This window comes from Pseudomassariella vexata (genome assembly GCF_002105095.1).
Source record: "Pseudomassariella vexata strain CBS 129021 chromosome Unknown BCR38scaffold_10, whole genome shotgun sequence".
NCBI classification, from domain to species: domain Eukaryota; kingdom Fungi; phylum Ascomycota; class Sordariomycetes; order Amphisphaeriales; family Pseudomassariaceae; genus Pseudomassariella; species Pseudomassariella vexata.
The window spans coordinates 490,978-503,635 of record NW_024467965.1 but is presented as its reverse complement, the minus strand read 5'-3'; the positions used below and the strand labels follow the sequence as shown (position 1 = coordinate 503,635).

At 52.6% G+C, this 12,658-nt stretch overlaps 3 protein-coding genes across 3 annotated transcripts; all 3 read left to right on the top strand.

The window, feature by feature from the left end:
- Positions 1 to 963: 963 nt before the first annotated feature.
- Positions 964 to 3,323, top strand: BCR38DRAFT_494496 (Alpha/Beta hydrolase protein; the record flags this gene model as incomplete). Its single annotated transcript, XM_040864726.1, has 4 exons — positions 964 to 1,387; positions 1,447 to 1,806; positions 1,871 to 2,978; positions 3,244 to 3,323. The coding sequence occupies exons 1-4, from the start codon at positions 1,154 to 1,156 to the stop codon at positions 3,321 to 3,323; spliced, it is 1,782 nt and encodes a 593-aa protein (XP_040713420.1). The 5' UTR covers positions 964 to 1,153.
- A 1,836-nt stretch (positions 3,324 to 5,159) lies between these two features.
- BCR38DRAFT_347222 (uncharacterized protein) lies at positions 5,160 to 8,427 on the top strand (the record flags this gene model as incomplete). Its single annotated transcript, XM_040856323.1, has 3 exons — positions 5,160 to 5,771; positions 5,829 to 6,459; positions 6,512 to 8,427. The coding sequence occupies 3 exons, from the start codon at positions 5,160 to 5,162 to the stop codon at positions 8,425 to 8,427; spliced, it is 3,159 nt and encodes a 1,052-aa protein (XP_040713419.1).
- A 1,340-nt stretch (positions 8,428 to 9,767) lies between these two features.
- Positions 9,768 to 11,210, top strand: BCR38DRAFT_32485 (cell differentiation protein rcd1). The gene is made up of 3 exons (XM_040854806.1): positions 9,768 to 10,252; positions 10,323 to 10,478; positions 10,540 to 11,210. Exons 1-3 carry the CDS (start codon positions 9,916 to 9,918, stop codon positions 11,094 to 11,096), a joined length of 1,050 nt encoding a protein of 349 aa, XP_040713418.1. The 5' UTR covers positions 9,768 to 9,915; the 3' UTR covers positions 11,097 to 11,210.
- Positions 11,211 to 12,658: the final 1,448 nt, after the last annotated feature.

The window sequence follows — 12,658 nt, the reverse complement described above, 5'->3', positions numbered from 1 at the left end:
TATAACTGCAGCCAAAAGCACGTTTATTTCTATATTGCCGTTTTCATGCTTTGTTGTAGAATATCGCGTCTAGTCACCGCACCTGCGTCTGTTACAACGTAACGTTTGTCCGTCTGTCCGAGGTGTCGAGGACGAGTCGTCAGAAATCCCGATTACCGCGAGACCAGGTATCAAGCAACTATCAAGCGATTCGATGATACCTGGGAAGATTAGAGGTTTATTTGTTTGTCCCTTGATGACCGGACGGGTTTTATCTTTATATCTCCGTGGAGTCTGGCTGAGTAAATCGAATCGAATCGAATATACTCGACTCCCTGAGCTGTGGTTGGGCCTTCCTGCTTTCTATTAGCTGCGTTATCGAATGTACCCTCAGCGGAAGACAACCCAAGACTAGTGGGCACTATATACCAAGACACCACTTAAAAAGACCGTGATATTATTTTGAGGTTGAGGAATCGTTATAAAACCGAACGCGAGCTCATCACTACTCCTGAACAAGGCGATCACACAGGTACGGAGTTTAGTTCGGCCCATCAAGTTTCAGGGCTGCCTTTTAAGGTTTGCACATCTTGGCTCCCGAACACGACTCATGACATATGGTATGGTATGACTACGAGGAATGGTCCAGGCCCCTCAAGGTTGTACATGGCCCCACTCCTCTACACTCTTATATCGCGATCCCAACATTCAGACGGGCACTTGATCAAATCCGAGTATTCGGGTTGTGCCTGGGTTAGGGTATCTCATCCCTGTTTGGTAAATCTAGCGCAACATGCACCCCTTGGCCAGGACAGTAACTTATAACCATATTTTCAACGTTGAGCCTGCCAAGCAGTGCAGATAACTTGAAACTAGCGAGAACTTTATCTTTCAAATAGCCCCTGGGAATTTTTGTTTCTACTCGGCTGTCATGCATGGGTTTCCAGAGTATATAGTGGCCATCATTGCTCAATACATCAGACGATGGGTTTGTGTTGGTAGGCTGGAGTTCAATTAATCAACCGCACATACTATTCTTTCGTTTCAATCGCTCTGTGTTACCCTTGGTCCATACCAAGACACACTCATTTTTATTTTCATTCGTTCATTTAATCTCATTGTCGATTTTCTGTTTCGTCGCCAGCAGGCCCGGCCCAACGAGGAGAATTCGATCATGTTTAACCTTCAACTGCTGGCATCAGCCTTGCTGATATTTGCGGCCGCCAGACGGGCCAGCGCTGTCGACTCACTCGTGGATCTCGGCTATACCCAGCTTCAAGGGACTCCTGAGGAGATCGGGGTCACCCAATGGCTTGGGGTGAGATTCGCAGCTGCGCCGGTTGGAGACCTTCGCTTCGCTGCCCCTATCGACCCGCCAGCGACAACTGAAGTCGTCCAAGCCACCGAGGTATTGCCAGCCAACTCTCCTTGATGTCGAGATGGGTTGAGCTAATCTTTTCAAATTAGTTCCAGCCGATATGTCTCCCCAGAGCTGCGTCAGACTTCACTATGCAGCCGAACAAGAGGTTCACCGTGGACGAGGACTGCCTCTTCGTCAATATCTTCGCACCTACCAACGCTACTGCAGATTCCAAGCTCCCGGTGATGTATTTCATCCAGGGCGGTGGTTTTCAGTCGCTCTCGAATGCGAATTTCAATGCGAGCGAGTTGGCCGCATTTGGAAACATGATTGTGGTGCAGACGAACTACCGCGTAGGACCTTTCGGCTTCCTACAGAGCCAGGAGGTTATCAATAACGGCAGTCTCAACAACGGACTCAAAGACCAGATTCAAGGACTCAAGTGGCTAAAGACCAACATTGCTGCTGTAAGTCAAACCTGAGGACACAGGTCACATTGGGCGAGCATCATACTGATACATACCATTCTAGTTTGGCGGCAACCCTGAGCAGATGGTAGCCGTGGGAGACTCGTCAGGGGCTACCTCCATTTCGCTCTTAATGATGGCCTTGCGCAACGACACCAGCCTCATCAAGGGTGCTATCATGGAATCAGTGTCCGTAGCCACCATTCGGATACTAGAACAAGGCCAGGAACAGTACGCATGTCTCGTCAACGCATCAGGCTGTGCGGAATCGGACGACACGCTGGCTTGCATGCGGGCCCTCCCTGCCAGCTCTCTCCAGACTGAGGAATGCCAATTTAACCCACACATCGACGGGGAGCTCATCGAGGAGGCTTCTGTAACGGCATTCGCCAAGGGCAACTTCCTGAAGATCCCCACCATCGTGGGCTCCTGTACAGACGAGGGCACCAAGAACGTGGCAAAGACCACCAACACTACCGAGGATGCCCTGACGTTCTTTAACAACCAGGCCTCCCAGTCTCTGTCTAACGCTTCACTCGACCTTTTGGCGGAGACTTATCTCAACCCCGACCCTCCAGCCCCCATCTTCGACGATGCCGGTGCATTGTGGCGACCCCTCGCTAACGGCATGGGTGACATCCGTGCCCACTGCGTAAGCGCCCAGCTGCAGAACGACATTGTCGCTGCGAGCAGCACGACAGCGCCCACTTACAACTACCGCTACGCCGTTATAGACCAGGAGCAGGAAGAGCTCGGATTCGGTGCCTACCACACGGTCGAGCTCAACGGCGTGTTCGGGCCAAACAATACGGACGGTGCCCCGCCGAAGAGCTACTTCACCACCAACGCGGCCATTGTACCCGTTACCATGGCATACTGGGCCAGCTTCGTTGCTACCCTCGACCCCAACACCCTTCGCCTCGCCGGATCGCCCGAGTGGACGCCCTGGACCGGCAATGGCGACGGGCAGCGCGAGAGGTTGCGGTTCCAGACCAACAACACGGCCATGGAGCAGATGAATACGACGCAGGCGCTCAACTGCGAAATGGTCAAGCCCATGATTGTCGCTATTGAGAGGCCGCCGTCTTCCTCCGACCCGCTGGTGGAGCTTTCAAAGCCAGTGACGTCTAATAGCACCAATGCTGAGCCAGTGGCCGCGGAGATGGTGTTGAGTGAGAAAGCCTCTGGTGATTCGAACACTACTGCTGTCACGCCTGTCGTGCAAGGACAGGGGACGAGGATGGGAGTTGGACTATATGGTGTCATTGCCCTTAGCTGTTTGGCCGCCTTGAGTCTATAGAGGGCATGGTGCGGCGGTTGCAAGTAGCTCTGGTGGGAGTTGCGGGCATCATCAGACGCCGTTGATGAATCTGAAGTTGGATTCCCAAGCATGAAGAACTTACCCAATGCAAACCAAGTCTGATACATCTGTCCCAGCCAAATGTATAATAATGCAGACCGAAGTCGGCCCCGGGATAAGGGCGGGAACTAACACTGAGAATGGCTTTTATGGTTGACCAGCCTATCCCAGACCCTTGGAACTCATCAACCTACTTGATTGGACTGTAAAAACTAGTGCGAACCGCTTCCGCGAATGGACGGAGAGCACACCGAGGCAGGTACTAAAGCCACGAGTGTCATCTCTATGGGTTGTCTTAGTGCGCGCCTAGATGTGCCGAGTTTGTGTGGGACTCTCGGGACGGTGTGGGCGGGGGGTAAATGAGCACTAAAACCTGGTAACCTGGTAGTGTAGTGAAGAGGGGCAGACGTTGAGGAAAACAAAGATGAAATGACTTAGTTTGGAGGCAGAGAACAATTTCAAATCCATTCTAGCAATATTAGAGCAATATTAGAATCTCGCAACTTCATTAGGTAGAGCACTCAAACCACAGAAGCAACGCAGTTGGCAGATTGGCTTTCAGGTGATCGCCGACAAGTTGGTGGTAAAACTCTCATTTTGAGGTGAACAGCATTCCCGTCCGAGCTGAAGTTTGCTTAGGCAGGAACAGGGCAGGAAGGAGATCGGGCAAGACTGCCCAGATCTAGTAGAATTGTCCCCTTGCGGCACACTTAGGTGCTGCAGTCGACTTTTTGTTCTTTGCGACGGGAACCGGAGTGGACTGGCTGGATGACTCTATCGAGTTCCCTTTGTCCATTCCGATCCAATTGTACTTTCAACATGGGCGATATTGATGCCTGGAGCCAACACGGAGAGATGTATGTAATCGACGTTTTGGCAACCTTGCTTCCTGCCCCGGACATGACCTTCAAAACAAACCAAGCCCTCCTCCTATGCTCTCCTAATGAGTATCATTCCTTGCGCTCAATATCGAAGCGACAAAAGGGGAAAGGTGCCATGCATTTCCAGCTCGCCCATTGCTCCAAATCCACCGAGAGCCCGTTGGCCTCGTCGACTCGTACCAGCTTCCATGCCGTTGATGAATTGGCGGTTAGCCCCAGAGTACCATGGTACTCGTAAACAACCGCCCATAAACTGGCGTCAATCAATTGTCGTCATATCCGTCCATCACACAACAGACCCAGGGAAAACTGGTTGTAAGATTTAAGCCTTGTGTCACTTGGTTCCTTTGTTATCATCTCTTGACAGCTTCTACGTCTTCCCAACTGCAAGATGCGAGCCGCAGCAGACGAATCGCAAACCACTCATCTTCCACAATCCATCAGTCACATCACGCACGCACGCACGATCCTACACTCCGCACATGTGCAGTTATAGCGCCCGACCGATATTTCAGCCCGTCGAGTTTCATCTTGGATAATTAATCAGGGACCCCATCGACAACTGTTGGCGTTCGTTTGCCAGCCAGACCAAGCCGGTGGGACATTCAATCTCATTCGAAAGTTGCGCGCTGCAAGCCTCTCCCCGGACACCAGCGAGCTTGTGGACTGGGCCGGCCCAGCCCATTCCCATTCTGCTTGTACTTATTTCCCAAACAAGCAATCAGAATATATTGACTGTGCAAGCAAGACCTCCAATCAGCTGTTGAAGGTCAACTGGCCACTGCTGACAACGAGCTCACGACCGTGGTCACTCCTTTTCTACCCACATTGAAGTAGCGAGTAATCTGCACTCGGGATTAAGGACAACATCTAGTGGGTGCCGCCCCCCCAACCCACGGCTGCAAGAGCCCTGAGTACCTTAGTCGCACCATATGCACGTAGCTTGACCCCAAAGTTCAAGCGTCGCCAGCCTTAAGGGGGTGGTGGTAACTTTACCCATCGTTCTGCTCCTGAATGTCCTTGCAGGTTGTCGCTTCCAACGGAACGGACTGGAAGGAACATCAATTTGACTTTTTTCCCTACCTGGCTTTTGATACCTAAGCCCGACAACAATGTCAACGTCTGCCACCGAGTACCAACATCAACAGCAACAGCATCATCAGCAGCAACCGGGCCATCATTCCCACCCGTCGAGGTCGCAGTCGACCCGCTCGCGCCCAACCACAGCGTCCACCACCGTTTCTGGTTCTGGCCCAGCTCCACATCGCTCTACCTCCCACAACCATCATCATCACCGCGACCATCAGCACAATCGCCAATCCTCCGCATCCAGCCGCCCCGCTCAGGACGTTTTGCCGCGGGAGGACTATGAAACGAACAACGTAGCCCAATATTCCAAGCGATCTTCGAGCAAAGACCGTCATCCGCCTTCCGCCGTCCGAGGTGTCGATTCAAAGGGTAGCCACCGCCGAAGCAGCTCCCGCTCCGCCACCAATCCTCCAGGCGACATGGCTGGTCCGACTGTAGTTGCCAACAACGCAGGTCCGGCTGCCATTCCACCCGTCATGCAAGCAGCAGCAGATGCACGCGCAACGGGCGCCAAGCAGAGGACGACGCGCACCTCGATTCCAACCCAGTCGGGAAAATGGATCCTCGGCAAGACGATTGGCGCTGGTAGTATGGGCAAAGTCAAATTGGCTAAAAAGGAAGACATGACCGAACAGGTTGGTTTTTATTGACCATGCAACTTGAACCCGTCGCTAACATGGCCCTTCTCCCAGGTCGCCTGCAAGATCATTCCGCGAGGGTCGACCGACGAAGGCCATCACAGTCGTGCCGACAAAGAAAGGGCAGACCAGTCCAAGGAAATACGCACCGCGCGCGAGGCAGCTATCGTGACGCTCCTCGACCATCCCAACATCTGTGGGCTGCGAGATGTTGTTCGCACAAATTATCATTGGTATATGCTTTTCGAATACGTAAATGGCGGTCAAATGCTGGACTACATCATCTCCCACGGAAAGCTGAAGGAGAAACAAGCACGCAAGTTCAGCCGGCAGATTGCAAGCGCTCTGGACTACTGCCACCGGAACAGCATCGTCCATCGCGACTTGAAGATCGAGAATATTTTGATTTCCAAGACGGGCGATATCAAGATCATCGATTTTGGGCTAAGCAACCTGTTTGCCCCCCGTGGCCATCTGAAGACCTTCTGTGGCAGTCTTTACTTCGCCGCCCCGGAGCTTTTGCAAGCCCGCGCATACACTGGCCCTGAGGTCGACGTATGGAGTTTCGGTATTGTTCTATACGTCCTGGTCTGTGGAAAGGTCCCCTTTGATGATCAGAGCATGCCAGCATTGCATGCAAAGATCAAGAAGGGCCTGGTGGACTATCCCGGCTGGCTGAGTAACGGTAAGTTGTCTTGTGCAACTTGGCCGGAGGAAGTCAAACTAACGCGTGGCAGAATGTCGCCATCTTCTTTCTCGCATGCTGGTCACAGACCCTAAGTCCAGAGCCACCATGCATGAGGTCATGAGCCATCCATGGATGATCAAAGGTTACGGTGGGGGGCCAGAGAATCATGTTCCTTTGCGCGAGCCTCTTACGCTCCCCTTGGAACCTGAAGTCATCAACGCAATGACCGGCTTTAACTTTGGGCCCCCCGAAGTGATCAAGGCGCAACTCACCAGGCTAATCGAGTCGGATGAGTACAAGCGTGCTGTTCAACTCTTCCAAAAGGAAAAGGACCTACCACCGCCACCCAAGGATATTGAAAAGAAAAGAGGCTTTGGGTTCGATTTTTACAGGCGGAGGAATTCCGCAACGAGCCGCGACAACCTGACACTTCCCAGCACAGAAGCCCTGGCCCTTGGAAGTGATCCGTTGAATGCCTTCAGTCCCCTTGTCTCCATTTACTATCTTGTAAAAGAGAAGCAGGGTCGAGACAAAGTGGACGTGGAACCCAAGTCTCACGCGCCGAAGAACGTCGCGGACTCACCAATGCCCGAGATTGTGGCCCCGCAGCAGGCTCATGTCAACACGGCCACGTACGAGATGCCTGGAGAAAAGGTGACTGGTGGCAGGTCGCGTCCTCGTGCTCGGACGCACGGCGAAGACGACGCTCCGGAAGAAGTCAAGAAGGCTCAATTTACCCCCGCTGTACCCAACATCCCCGCCGACGGGCAACTGGATGTGCCTAAGAAGGAGAGCACAGCGGCCGGTATTCTGAGGCGATTTAGCACCAGACGCCGAAGGGAACCCGAACGATTGGACAAAGATCGCTCACACCCGCCTATTGTTCAGGTACACTCCCCTGCCGAGACCCCGGTCACGCCACGTAAGAGTTTCAGCATTCGGAGGTCTCGACGCGATCGAGACGAGGGTCAAGATCAACGTCTACGTTCCGGCAGTAGCCAGCCTCAGCACCGGGAGCTTCTGAGCCCCCCATTATCAGCCGGAGGTAGCACGTCCGGTAGTAAACAGGGACTTGGGCGCTCCACTAGTGTGAACTCGGCCGACTTCAGGAGACGGCCATTCGGATCTGCCAACAGAGTAGCCAAGGACCCGCCGCCCACAAGTGGCTCGGATCAGTCCACTACGATCGAAAAGCCCACAACGGAGCAGAAAGCCGCGCTTAACGCGCGGGCAACCTCTATGAGGGCGAAGTCACTGGGTCATGCTCGAAGGGAAAGCATTCAGCAGAGGAGACTTCGGAGGGAAGGGGCACGTGCGGCTGATGTGCCTGAGGAGACTGACCAGGACGTAGGCGACGCCAGTGGAGCTTCGGCAGAGCGTCTGGACGACTCGGAGTTGGCGAAGCCCGTCTTTTTGAAGGGTCTCTTCAGCGTTTCGACTACATCCACGAAATCGGTGCCGGCGATACGGACAGATGTGAAGAGAGTACTCAATCAACTCGGCGTGGAATACACGGAAATTCGCGGGGGGTTCAGCTGCCAGCACGCTCCTAGCATTGATCTCAGGAATGCGCCTGCCAGCCCGCCACTACCAAACAATCGCCCCCGACGACTCAGCCTCGGCATTAGAGCCGAGAGGGAACGGGAAGAGATTCGGGAGATGGACAGAGGTGCGGCGACACCACGAACACCGGGAAAGGGCCCGGAGAGAAGTGATTCGAACTCGGAGGTTTCAGACGAGGATACGATGGACCGAGATCCCGGTGGCTCTTCCAGAAGAGTACCTGGTGAAACCACGACACAGGTGCAAAGCGACTTGGGCGGAAACATGCTGCTGGAATTTGACATTCTCATCGTCAAGGTGCCCCTGCTCTCATTGCATGGCATCCAGTTCAAGCGCATCGCGGGCAACACGTGGCAATTTAAGAACATGGCAGACCAAATTCTGAAGGAGGTGCGCCTATAACGACGCGCTCGTTGTCGGCAAACGCGGATGACACTGCCGTTTCTCGTTTTATCGTTGGACTTGCTCGTCTTTCCATTAGATTCAGATTTGGGCACAGCGCGGGAAACTTGGCATGTCACAATGATTGAATAGGAATGCTCATACTACTAATTCGTAGCTTTGATTTTGTTGAAGTTCTTGGGAGGTCAGAGCCAACTCAAAAGCAACGAGAGAGGTTATGGGAGGAGCGACGAAATTGGCAGGGCGCGAGCGTGTGTGTGTGTGTAGTCGTAGATCCTAATGGAGCATATGGATGTTTTGAAAGTGTGCGGAGTAGGCCTTCTGCTGTATAACGACCTTGATGTTTCCTGATAGCGAATATAAGTAACAATGTGGAAGTGCATGTGGTTTGCATCCTCGATCTTGCATGCGCATGGCCAGGTTGCTGAATAGCAGCGAGCTACATAATGAAAGATCCGTACTAACTGGGGTCTAATCTACAGCGAGTTTACACCTCTGCGTAGTTTAATGGCATTGGTCTACTGCGAATAAAGAGATGTATAGTGGTTGGGGGGCCAAGAGGTGTGCAGTTACTCAAGAATTAGAACATGCTTGGTTTTCTATATTGATCAACGCACATCTAAACGCAGCTCGAGAGCCTTTATGTGCAGGATGGTAAGTTCTGTAAAGATTGACCAACAATATACCAAGTCAAGAAGTCGAGATTAATCCCTGGATATTTATTGGGCTTCAACAAACAAGTCGAATTCGAGTTGTTTCCACATGTACAATGTACTTGCGTAAATAGTCTAGCTAGAGACACAACGTCGAATCATAAATCAGAATCCGCGGGCGCCGAAGATAGTTGCCAGATCTATCAGAATCCCTCACTTCCCCGCGGTTAAAGCTCGGTGGTCGGTGTAACATTTATTCCCCAGCCAGCACCGTAACTAGCCCCAAGAGGTGGAAACTAGAAACGGAGCAACCCACTTGGCCGGCAAATAAGCGCAGGCCGGCAGCACAAACAGACAGCACTTTGGCACTGGCCAATGTCCCTCGTAGCCCTCGATCGAAACGTGGGAAGGGAACCACCCAGTCCACGGTATATCGCATCGTCACGCTGCTTCCACGACAACAACGTTGTCCTCGCGCGGTCCAAACAGACGATACAGATCTCCGGTGCCTACCGAGACAATCGAACCTTCCAAACATTTCCACACCTAAATTTATACGATCAGAGTTGGAGTTGGCCCAAAATCAACTGGGTCGCAAAATTGAAGAAGCTCGTCAATCACCACCGCCGCCCGATCATATCACCCTCACGAGCGACCTCCACCTCGCCAACGAGTTTCGGCGTGCTGATCCCACGGAGCCCCGTACTATACGTATTTCGTTTGTCGAGTCCACTCGCCTGCGAGCGACCAGTGCGTCTCTACTTGCACGGTCCAAACCCAATCTCGTCTCGCCAACTAGCGCACCCACTCGACCATCGTCACTCGACCTGGTCAGATGCTACCGAATCCGAACATGTATGGTCATCACCAGTACAATCCCCACGAGCAATCGTGGATGCACCAACAGCCCAGCCACCAGGCCCAGCAAGCTGCTGCTGCCGCTGCCGCCGCCCAACAGCAGCACTACAACCGCCTTGCAGGAGCTCACAACAACGTGGCCGTGGCTCATGTTCAGGAAAACGGCCTCGAGAATGTCTCAGAGGACAATAGGAGGACCATGCAATACGTTGCCGATCTATTGAACGAGAATACGCGCGAGGCCGCTCTGCTGGAGCTCAGCAAGAAGCGCGAGCAAGTCCCCGAGCTGGCCCTCATCCTGTGGCACTCGTTCGGTACGTTCAGCCTCGAGTTCTGCGCAAGCAGCAGCAGCAGCAGCTAACTTAACTGGCCATGTGTTTATAGGCGTCATGACTTCGTTGACTCAAGAGATCATCTCTGTCTATACGCTGTTGAACCCTAGTCAGCTCACAGCGGCCGCCTCCAACCGAGTCTGCAACGCTTTGGCCTTGCTGCAGTGTGTCGCGTCCCACAATGACACCCGCACCTTGTTCCTCAAGGGTAAGCTATCTAGTGACACTGGAACTATCTTTTCGCTGCTGATACTAATGACGTGTCATAGCCCATATTCCCCTGTATCTGTATCCCTTCCTGAACACCACCTCCAAGTCGCGGCCCTTCGAGTACCTTCGTCTCACCTCGCTTGGTGTCATCGGCGCGCTTGTCAAGAACGACTCGACCGAGGTCATCAACTTCCTGCTGACCACCGAGATTATCCCTCTGTGCCTCAGAATCATGGAGACGGGATCCGAGCTGAGCAAGACAGTGGCCATCTTCATCGTCCAGAAGATTCTCCTTGACGACAGTGGACTGAACTACATATGTGCTACCTACGAGCGGTTCTATGCGGTCGGCACCGTACTTAGCAATATGGTAGCTCAGTTGGTTGAGCAGCAGACAGCGCGACTCCTCAAGCACGTTGTGCGCTGCTTCCTCCGTCTCAGCGACAACGCCCGAGCCCGTGAGGCTCTACGGCAATGCCTGCCTGAGCCCCTGCGCGACGCCACCTTTTCTTCGGTCCTTCGCGACGACGCGGCCACCAAGCGTTGCCTCGCCCAGCTGCTCATCAACCTCTCCGACAACGTCGTGGATACGGGCGGTGCTCATCCAGGACTATAAGCTATTGTGGACGCCTGGTGCTTGCGGCTTGTGAATTGCGAGACCACTTGAACGGTTGCGTACTTTCGCCACGAGTCTGTATCTCATCTGCGTTTCGTGATGCGGTTCTACCGGAATGTAAATCGCAACATTCCCAAGAACGCGACTACTTCAGCCCTCCTCCCCGTGGAAACCTTTCTCTCGACAGCAAGACAGCAGTCACCTTTGACGTATGATTCGTTGTCACCATGGATTCGGCCTCTGCGAATGAGCCTACGCTCCCCACATTTAAGTCACGTTGGAGACTCCGGAGAGCATTTGTGGCATTGCCGTGGCGATCGTCGCTGGCCAGATTCCAAACTACGTTTTCTGCATTTTTTATCCCCATTCCGTTGCATACTCGTGTGCAACGGGACGATCATCTTTGGTCCATCTTTTCGAGGTTTTTACTGGAGAACACGGCACTCCCATCAGGTGTGCGAGGACAGACATTCTTAACAATACAGCCTCTTAGGGCGAAGGTGTCTAGATATGGATCCCACAACGGTCTCCGCTTCTCGTTGGACATCCACGTGCTTCGGTGATGAGCTGCGTGATCAATTATCACACCATTTAGTTTCTCTTCTCCTCGAGATGTTCCAGCTATCATTCTAGAGCGACGAGCATGAGACGAAATCTACATGACTGTGGAACTTGAATAGAAAGGTCACCGACGAGGGGACGAGTCTAGGAACTCTTGTGACTTTCTCTCTCGAGAATATCCTTTCGTCCTATCTTTATCTTGCGTCCACTCAAGTACTACTTCAGATCATTTGACCAACCACCTTTCGGCTGACGATGGTGGGGATTTCCTTCTACCGCTATGCAGCGGATTTCATTTTCTTCGATTGACTGCATTGGGACCCTCTATACCCCCTTGATACGATTTGCGAAGACGTTGCACAAAACCCGGCGTTCACAAGGCTTCTCTCGATTTCCCGTTCTTGTTTTCTTCATCTCTCAGGGGGAGGCAGGATGTTTTGTTCTGTGGGACGGCTATTTTTGCATCGTTCACCGGAAATGGACCTGGACAGGGGGCAGGACGAAACGGAAATTCAATCTCGCATGGACTAGGCGTTTGCAAGGAAAGCCAAAGGCGGCGAAGGCGTTTCATACTTGCGTAGGTAGCATTCGACGATAGATCAGGTAGATAAGGCGGCTGGCTGGCGACTTTTCGAGGCTATACATGAAAAGTGACGTATGTTTCTTTTCTTTTTCTTTTCCATGGTTTCATATGAGATATACTGTTGTTGATTTAGTTGGTGCGGCATGTATGTGGTTCTGGCTGGGTTTTCTGATGCTGGCTTCAAGGCGGTAGGGTCAGGGACTAGAGGACATAGTCGGGGGTGGGGGGCATGTACGACTGTAACGGATGTAAATTTAGGTGGTAAAACATGTATGGCAGATAATGCCAGTATTGATGCCATTTTACTACCCCGGGATAATCGGTGCGCCATTTATTCTATTACCGCAAATGCCTGAGAAACTACGAAAGCTACTCGTGTAAACAAAGACTTCAGCTCATCTGCCTTTCTGAATCTCTC